Here is a 10,060-nt window from a genome sequence, read left to right as displayed (position 1 = left end):
ATGCTGCCAACGAACTTCGAAAAACACAGATAAGCACAGGTTCTAAGTTTGATCCAACCCGACCTAAAACCTTCAAATAGGGAATGCAAAGTAATTAAACAAGCTAAGTTACTCCGACCACTCCAGTCTAGAGGGGCTGAAGCTGAGCAGATCCATGAGCAGCGATGCAACTTGAGATGTTGTTGAGGCACCGACGGCGACGCCAGCCTAGCTGGAGAGCATCACCACGATCTCTGACACTGCCAGCTTGTATATGTCCTCCGCTGACGGGTTCTTGCTGCTAGCTCCATTCACCTGTTTTGTAAGAATGAACAAATGTTAGTGGGCTTGCTTAAATTTTTTCCTGACACGAACGATATCAGCGCTACGGAAATGACACAAAAGAGTAAATTATCCTACTTTTGTAATTAATGGCTTGCTGTTAGGTTTTACAAATATATACAAAAGTAAATATTTGGTGCTTAAATTCTTTCTGAAGACAGACCATGCACGATGTCTAAAGAGTGGTACTCACTTGTGATTAGGTTTGGCCCTTTGGGTATATGCATCTTTGGTAAACCATGCTACTCTATATGCATGTAACTGCTAGGGAAAAATATATATGTTGTGTGAACCCATATTTGATGGAAAACATGGAATTGCATTATGAAACATGATATCCATGTAGAAAGTAGTGCTGACTACTGAGTGGACATTCAATTAGTGCATTACACTAACGAAATCAGTAATGAGAGAAAGTAAACTTCTAAATGAAATAGTAAAGTCTGTTAATAGGTGCAATCGAGGGATATGAAGATGTGAAAATTTGGGTTGTATTTATTTGCTTCTGTAAGAGTTTATGTTTGGTTCTTCGTCTTTAGGAGACAAAAAAACATCATTAGCAACAAATATACTATAAAGAATCGAACTAGATTTGTACAAAAATTAATTACTTGAACCCTCTACTCTGACTTTCTAGTCTTTTAATTTAAATCCTACAGGCAAAGTTTGCACAGTGAAACTTCTAAATACATCTTCCTCATATACCATCGACCAAACATTCATCCACCTGAAGTATAGGATCCAATAGCAGTTTGTTACATCCACTACATACTACCCAACAGATCAGCTCTAAAAGGACATTTTCCAGAAAAATACACACTGTGACGAATTAAACCCCTAACAGATCAGTTAGCCACATTTCTGAGAGCATGTTTCCCTAAACCTACACATACACACAACGGTAAATAATAGAGACGTCTAACGTAGGAGTATTTTCTTGCTGTTACAAAAACCATACAACCTCAACCGATGCAAACCATTGGAGAAATGACATCTTTGGTCAAAAGGATGAGACAATAGGACAGATTAACCATATCTGTTGATTATTATTTTAGTTAGTTTGATTGGTATTAGGCTCACCTTCCCATTAAAGTGTGACAAAGTAGTAGATATCTATGATTCTACTTTGTTACCGTTACCAAAAACAGCATGTGACCTTAACTTGAGCAAGCCGTTTGCAAACCGATCTTTTTGTCAAAATGTTAAGACAGAATAACGGTATTTGTCGATTAGTTTACCTAGATTTAATTTGATCCATATTTGGATCACCTTTTCCTATTAAAGTGCGACAAAGTAGAGATGTAACATACTATTTCCTTACGGTTACTAGAACTATGTAGCCTCAACTCAACACGTGTAAATCAATTGAAAACTGACATCCTTTCGTCAACACGTGTCGATTGGTTTAGCTAGTTTCAGTCCGGTTACTTTCTAGACCCTATTTTGTCGGATTTAGATTCGACCTCCTCTACTTCTAATTCAACGGTAAAGAGGTCCTTTTTCAAATTCAAATAGTGGAAAACAGGTATTCTTTTTTTTTCTAGATCATACTAGAAGTCCTAACACCAAGTGAAATACATCATATTGGGAATTAGATCCAATCCCTCCATATCAGGATGGAAAATAAAAGTGATTCTAGTGGTCACCAAGTGGTGGGCCGGCGTTGAATTCCTGCATATCCAAATAAGATCACCTACAAAAATACTGCTGATTTGCTATAACATGATGCCTACCGCAGAGTTCACCAGCTGCTGCAAGTACGTCTACAACCCAACCCCGAACAATGAAACCCAACATCGAACGAATAGGCTACTTACACGGGTATTGATGGTGAGGAGGCTCTCAGCGGTGTCGGCCACAACCTGCATCGAGGTCACGTCGATCTTGTACTTGCTCAGGACTGACAGCACCAATGTCAGCATATGGGGTTGCCTTGGCGCGCAGATGTTGATCACAGCCTCGTCGTTCGTCAGCACACTCAGCACGACGTTCGGTGCCGACCACGTCTGGAACTCAAGAGGCCCTGCGGCCGCCGCCGCCGATGCATCAGGTTTCTGCTGAGGCAGGGGGTCCCAGCCATCCGACAAGGCCGCCATCCCGTGCGCGGTGCGCGGCATCGACATGGAGGACGCCGCGGCTTGCCGTACGAGCACTTGCTCCTGCTTCTTCTTCTCCAGCTGGGCCTTGGTCTGCTCTAGGGACTTGATGAAGTTGATGGTCTCGTCCACTAGGGTTACCTGGTCAACCTGATAGAACAACAGATCATGTCACAATAACCCACGCCAGCAATAGATCTTCTCCCAGACAAGCAAGCGAGCCCTGCATCTACATGCTCCAAGCCCTAGCCAACGCATATGAGCCTCGGACTATAGATCGCTGCCATATGAGTGACAGAGTGAGAGCCTCACCTTCTTGGGGACGTGGGGCATGAGATCTAGCAGGGAGTTGAACATTCCCTTCATCTTCCTACGGCGCTCTCGCTCGATGATGATGTTCACCTTGAGGTTGCCATCGTCAGCTGCCATGGAGCTCTCACCCTTGGCGAGGCCATTTCCAGCGTTCTTACCTCCGGATCTGCCGGCGTTTGCCTCGCCGCCGCTGGGCGAGCCATGTTCTCCACCTTGGATGGCATTCGGGATGACTTCCTTCCCCTTGCCGGCATCCATGGTCACCGGGCTACCAATCTTGGATCCACCGTTGTTGTTCTCAGCAGGACCCACGAAGTTCACAGCCGTCGGTGGCACAAAGCTGCGCTCGTTGGAGGAGGTGGTGTCCTGGTGACCATGGGGGCCGTCTTGAGCCATGGCAAAGGTTGGAGGATTTTGGATGAGGAGGGGGTGGCCAAATGTGATTTTGGGAGAGGAACACAGTACTGTGCGCCTTTATAAGGATGGAAAAATTACCACATGTTGTTTTCTGATTTTTTAATCTCTTTCACTGTTCAGAGATACTTGCAAAACAGACAAATCACATCTTTAAAGGATGTGTAACGTCTCTGGACTCCGGGCCGATCGATTAGCTGTTTCACAGTAACTTGACAAATTTCGTTGTGTCACAACTCAGAACGGCCAGTTGATTTGATTTACACAGCAAGAAAAATATGCGGCCAGATGAAGGAGTGTTTTCTGCGTGACGATCTTAACTCCAGATGCTCACTCAGTCTTTGATGGATCACCAATTATTGCTGCCTCACAATGCTATTATATTTTTAATTGCTCACATTTACTACTCTACTCAATCATTACTTGCCAAAGATATATGCAAAAAGATACGGATCTAGTGTAACAAGTTAGGAGGGGCTCATCTTCCTTCTCTTCTTTCTTTCTTTCTTCTTTTCTTCTTCCTCTCCTTTATCCATGGCTAAAACATTAGGAGGGGCTTAAGGGTAGGCTCCATTGTATCTGGAGCTGTATGAGGGGCTTGAGCCCCGGCTGACACACCACTAGATCCGCCCCTGGTGACTCGTTTCTCATCCATTTTCTTTGAACATCCCATCACTCAAGAATGTATCGATTGAGCTATTTTTTCCTGATGTAGTTTCCAAATTTTTTCCCTGAAGTTCGTTTAACTCTCATTTCGACTGATCAGTAAAACATTCGCGTTGGCGTGTCAGCATTTTCATTTGGTAGAATTTACCCATAACAAAAGGATATATACACCCTAAATTTTACTAACTGGCTGCCAAAAACCGGTGCAAGAATCCAATGCAAGCAAAACCACGTCCTCATTGTTCACTACAAAACAAAAAGGAAGAAAAAAAGTAGCCCACTCCACAGAAGCAAAGTGATGTTGCTTGTGTATAACTGCATGGATACAAATTCTGTTCTTACTTTACAGTGAGCAAGCAACATTTCACACATGGCGCCCCGGTTGTTTCTCGTCGCTATCTCACCAAACACCTGGCAGGTCTTAGCAGGCCACGCAAGCAAAGGCGATGCACTTTTCCTCATTAGTGCCAAATACAACGCATTTGGCCCCGAGCGTAACAAAAGAAGTTGCCTTTCATATGACGGTGTTTGTGTTTTCGTTTAAGTTCTAGCGTCTTCGAAATTCATGCTCATAGCCTAAGAGCCAGTATATTGCTACACCTCAGCAGTCTCATAGGTCGTCTCATGCAGACGTAGGATTTTTGCTGATATGGAGGAGAGAGGATGAGGAGAGAGAGAAAGGTCGTTGTTTCGCAAAACAACCGTTTCATATGTTAGATTTTAGGACTATGAGACGATTACTCTACCACTGTACGAGTTGTGGTTGCATTGCAACTTATAATATTTTATTTTTTCTATGCACAAATTAAAGAAATAGAATTACTATGAGACAACTTAAAACCATAACCCATTGTATAAATTATTTGTTTAGTCATCTAAAGATTACGTGTCAATATATGAAACCGATTATTAGACAACACTAATGTACTTGCCCTAAGCAAGGGTTATCGACGAGGATAAGGCAAAATCTTTTAAGCTTAGCGGTGAGGGCGGTAGCTGGCCGTCCACATGAGAAGGCAATCATTTTTTCTGCATTTTTGGCCTGTTTCAGCAGCTTTTGATCCGTCTTGTTGGCTGTTCTGGTACTTGCATGGTGCACGGGAAGCGGTGATACGCTCGCAGGGAATGACGACGGGATGCTCATCTGAGCGCTAAGAGTGTGAATGAATACAGGAATGAGAAGTGGTTTTGCCGTTTGGTTCGTGAATCAACGGAGGTCAGTAGCGTTTGGTTAGAGATAGAGGTAGGATGGAACGGTTCCATACTAGATTTGGATGTGCTGATTTCATGTAATGTATTTGGTTGGAGGGATGTAATGGTTGCATTTCTTATTTGGTTGGAGGGATGTAAGATGGAACTGTCATTCGCTCCATTAACCACCGTTATGTGGGGCCCACCAGGGGCGGAGCTGCCGGGGTGCTGCAGCACACCCTCAGCCCTTGTATGTCCATGTAAGGTGACCTTTTTAATTTTGTTTTTTTCACACAAAATATAAACTTAGCTTAAGTGCAAGGGTCTCAGCACCCCTTTGAGTTGATCCTGGATCTACCCCTGGGGCCTACCTGTCAGTCACCCACCCCCTCCTCCATCTTCCTTCCACGTGACGCTCATGCTCCCCTCGACCATGGCCAGGCCTTAAATCTGCACAGCCCCGCGCTCAATTTGCACCTCTCCTGCGCTGCCAGCTCCACCATCCCCCGCCACCCGAGCTCCATCCTCCCTGCACCACACTCCACTGGGCTCGGCCACTCGTGCCGCCGCGCTCCACCCTCTCCTATTCCGCCCTCCCCTTCTCCTCCAGGACTAGTTCACGTGTCATCTTTTCTAGAGAAGCTGAAATCGAACAGATAGAGTAGATGGTCCAACTACAGAACTTCTTTTTCATTACTTCCATGGTCGTGCCCCGTGGCACGGCAGCAACCATACTATTGAAATGGTTCGTCAGTAGATATGTTTCCAACTGGTACCTCTTTTTCCAATAGTACTATAATTCCTTTTCCTATCTCTTTATTCCTATTTTTTTGTCTATCTACATTCAAGGCCCAGCGTCAACCGGCTCTGCCCTCCCCACCACCCAGGCCTCGATCCACCAGACACTCCACCTAGGCTCCATCCCCCCCCCCCCCCCCCCCCCCCCCCCCCCCCCCCCCAAAGCTCTGTGCCCCCGCTGCCCAGCTCCGTCCGCTCATCGGTCCTCACTCCACCACGCCCGAGGCACTCGCTCGCATCACGGCACCGATGTCTTTTCCCCCGACGCTGCGCCGGAGTTGGACGCGCACTCACGCTTTGCCCCACCATGCCCGAGGTGCTCGCTCGTCGTGGCATTTGTGCCGTCGAACTAGGATGGCTATGACCGCCAGATTCAGAATCGAGCCATCCCGAATATTGAGCAAGTACGAGGGATGGCTCCGTCCCTGCACTTGCGAATCAAATGGAGGATAGGACCACTCCCCTCCTGAACCAAACACGACTTTAGTGAACGTCGCAAACTTCAGGCATCTTAAAAATGTTGGCCATCTGATTTCCTGATTGAATATGCACCTCGATGGCATACTTGTTTACAAAGTTGCACGAGAATATGGAGAGGACTGAATTTTTGCAAAACCTCCAGTGAAGCCCTCAGCACCCCCAGATGCAATTTTCTGGCACGTCAAATTGGATTTAAGAGTACTTAAAACACAATGCAACCACGTTAGCAAATTCGGAAATCTTAGATTAAATTGCAGGTGAGTCTGAAAACAACGCTAACGTTGGTGAAGCAAGTAGAGAGTGACAGATGCTTGGCAAAAATAATATTAGCCACATTTGTATCAGCACTTAATCCCTAACATGAATAGTTGAATGGTTTGCGTTGAGAACTTTACAACTTCGATGATGTGTACCCATGAGATGGTTGGAGAGAATATTCCTTACTCGGATTGGGTGGCATAGATCTTAATGCACAAGTATAGGCCACAAATGGTGCATATAGGCCACAAAGTATAGTATTATTAGCCACTCTATAATGGTCTAAGCTAATGACAATATAGCCAATGATATCTTTTTTGACGGAATTATTATTGTTTTTTTGATGGAATAGCCAATGATATCTTGGTGATAAGATCCGGTGACAACTGGAGAATTAAATTATGACAATACCAAAGGACGAAGTAGCCAAAATACAGCCTACGTATGAGTTATTTGCATGGCGCATACTAGGTCGAGTTGGCAAAATGATTTAGAGTGACACGGTTCCATGAACAATTGAATTGTATTGATTATGAGAAGGAGAAAAATCATTTTTATCGTCGTTCCTGTAACGTCTTTGTTCTCGATCTTGCCTTGGCCATGGATCGAGGAGAGACCACGTTGGTGGTCCGATTTGAGGTATGTTTGGCACCGTCGCGGAATGCTCCCGTCTTGGAGAGTCAGGACGATGTCTACTGCATCTGCATGGAGGCGAGTCAAGACCACGCACGAGTCCACGGACTCCGTACGCTCCAGCACTCCGGCCGTTGGAGCTGGGCCGCTTTCATCAGGTGACGACTTTTCTGGGCGCCTGGACCTTGCTCGCGCGTGTGAACCTGCGGCCGTCAGCGACCTACGTACGTCGGCGTCGCTCGCTCAGCTCGAACGTTTCTCCTACGTTGAACGCCTTTTTTCTTTGCTTTTATTGTTTCCCTTTCCTTGATCTCGGTCTGCTGGACATGCATATGGAACACGTTTCGTTCTTGAGTGAGTGTTTTGGGTTCCTTGCGAGAGGCCTAAAAAAAGATGCAGTACGTTTTTTTAGTTGAGCAAGCAGGTGAGACTATCAATAAAAAAAAAGTAAAATATATAGTCTGCCCTTAAACTTGTTCGACTATATTGTTTGGGTCCTTATACTCTCAAATTGTAGAGATTTGGCTCCTTAAACATAGCCTCAGGTGTCATTTAGATTCATATACTCTTAAAATGAAGATACGAAGCCTTAAATTTGGTTTAGGGTATCATTTAGGTCCTTAATGTTAATGTTAAATGTAGTGTCATTCCCATTAAATTGATTAAACTTACTTTTCTAAAAGATAGCTTATAATAAAAAAAGTGAATTTCAGCTTTCGTGTGTAGAGAATATTGATGGGTACGAATCCTTGAGGATTGATGATGTTTCAGTTTGAAGGCAATATCTCAGCTTGCTAGGTGTACATGACAGACGTGCTCTCCGCTTGGAACATTGTTCAAAATTGAATTGAATAACCTGTAGGTGAACTTGCCAAACTAGAACAAGGGCTTATGAACACTATGAATTACCAAATGAATTATGGGAAGAATTTTAAGGCGCAACAAAATCAGTTAAAAGTTTAGAAAACAAAAGTAATGGCATGTAAAGCACAATATTTGATTCTAGCATTCTTTATTGGTGGGATGAAACTCCATTTTAAGAGTACAAGGACCTAAATAACACCCGAAACTAAGTTTAGAAGATCAAATATGCATTTCAAGAGGAGAGTATATGTACATAAATAACACCCCAGGAGAGGTTTAGGGAGTCAGATTTGCAATTTGAGAGTATGGAGATCTAAGTAGACTTGAGCATTTGTCAGGTTGGGTCGGGCCGAAAAATCCCAGTTTATTTCAGGTCGAAAATTTGTTCCCACGAACATCCTATGAGCATTGTCGGGCTGACTTTTCGGGCTAGGTTTAGGTTAAGCTCAAGCTTCCCATTCTTTTTTAGGTGAAAAATAAATCAAATAAATTGTCTGGACAAGCTCGGGACGTCCCTAATTTTTTCTTGCTTGATTTTTTTGCTGACCATGTCCAGTTCCACCCATAGCAAGCGTGGACGGACCAAATCCCAGCAAACTCAGGCCGAACCCATGGGTCGGGCCGGGCCTAACAAAAAATGCTTAAATTTAGATGTAAGTGACACGGTCAGATAAGTTTATGTACGAATTATGAATTTTATAAAAAAGGCAAGTGAGATCAAAAGCCATGCATGCGCGTTGCTTTATTAACAGCAACATACCTTGTTTAGGAATTTCGGCCTCGTCTCGTGATCGACAAACTCGAACGTAATTTAATTACAGCACTGCTACTAGCGTTCGGAAATTCCCATTGGACGCTCTGTTGCAACGTCAAAACAAAACATATGCAATATTAAAAATTTATAGTTGCAATATTAAAAAATATGCGAAAAAAATGACTACATCATTCGACTTTGGGATGGAAAATTCCTGCTGCAATATGGACACTATGTTTCTTGCAACAGTCACCATGCAACATGCGAAAATAATAATTGCAATATCGATGTTTAGCGTTTAGTACACTATGCGGAAATAATAGTTGCAACATGAGCATCATATTTCGTATAATATTTACTGTGTAACAATAGTTGGAACAGGTGTGGAGCCGTTCGATATTTTAAGATCCCGCATGTCTGTAGCATTACCGTTTAATTTAACGCGAGGCACTTCTGGAGCGGATGCGCGGAGGGCTGGACGCCGATAGATGTCCGTGTTCGTCTCGGATAGCTGTCCAGACAGCGTCGTGCCTGCTGTTACGCCACGTTCCATGATCTTGTCCCGCATCCATGACACGTATTGGAATCCGACAAACACATGCATTGACCCTATCACGGCGGCGTAGGCGTTGGGCTAGCGGTGGAATGTCCTGAACTTCGGACACCGCACCGAATAAACCACATTGAATTCGTTGGTTTTTTTTTCTTTTATTTATTGATCTTGTTTATTGAATCACACGGTACACAGACGCAGACGCTCGCAAATATATACGTATGTCGATGCAGACGCTCGCAAATATATACGTATGTCGCCTCTACGAACATACGCACGTAACCTTATAAAGTATAAGCACCTTCGAGAAATTGAGTGAACAAATAGTCACCACTGCCACTGCGTCTCGCTCACTATAAAAAAAACGTGATTTGTAGGAGCGTCCTGTTTTTTCTAAGGGCGGGTAAAATTACCACCCGCACCTACAAAAGAAGCGGGACTACTGTAGCAACCTACCTACCCCTAGAAAAATATTTGTAGGGACGGGTCACGGGACGACCCACCCCTGGAAATAGGGGCTATTTTCAGGGGCGGGCGATAGGGTGACCCACCCCTAAAAATCACCATTTTCAGGGGCGAGCCACCCATCACCACCCCTGAAAATGGGAACCATTTATAGGGGCAGGTGATGGCACTGCTCCAGAAAATGATTTCCAAGGCGGGGATGACATGACCCGCCCCTAGAAATGCTTCCATGGAAATAAATTCATAACTTATTCA

At 44.3% G+C, this 10,060-nt stretch overlaps 1 protein-coding gene across 1 annotated transcript; it reads right to left on the bottom strand.

Moving 5' to 3' along the window:
• Window positions 1-207: 207 nt before the first annotated feature.
• On the bottom strand, window positions 208-3,125 carry LOC117836838 (transcription factor bHLH95). Its single transcript, XM_034716357.2, has 3 exons — window positions 2,730-3,125; window positions 2,139-2,567; window positions 208-294 (listed from the first exon to the last, which is right to left on the bottom strand). The coding sequence occupies exons 1-3, from the start codon at window positions 3,123-3,125 to the stop codon at window positions 208-210; spliced, it is 912 nt and encodes a 303-aa protein (XP_034572248.1).
• Window positions 3,126-10,060: the final 6,935 nt, after the last annotated feature.

Source organism: Setaria viridis, chromosome 1, assembly GCF_005286985.2.
Source record: "Setaria viridis chromosome 1, Setaria_viridis_v4.0, whole genome shotgun sequence".
Taxonomy (NCBI): domain Eukaryota; kingdom Viridiplantae; phylum Streptophyta; class Magnoliopsida; order Poales; family Poaceae; genus Setaria; species Setaria viridis.
The sequence above is the reverse complement of the archived record's forward strand: the minus strand, read 5'-3'. Positions and strand labels throughout refer to the sequence as shown.

Excerpts from the sequence above, each read along its gene's own strand:
- LOC117836838 (XM_034716357.2), bottom strand. The coding sequence starts at position 3,125 with ATGGCTCAAGACGGCCCCCATGGTCACCAGGACACCACCTCCTCCAAC. Across the intron at positions 2,568-2,729 it reads TGCCCCACGTCCCCAAGAAG|GTTGACCAGGTAACCCTAGT; the intron begins GTGAGGCTCTCA and ends TTGTTCTATCAG. Across the intron at positions 295-2,138 it reads TCCTCACCATCAATACCCGT|GTGAATGGAGCTAGCAGCAA; the intron begins GTAAGTAGCCTA and ends CTTACAAAACAG.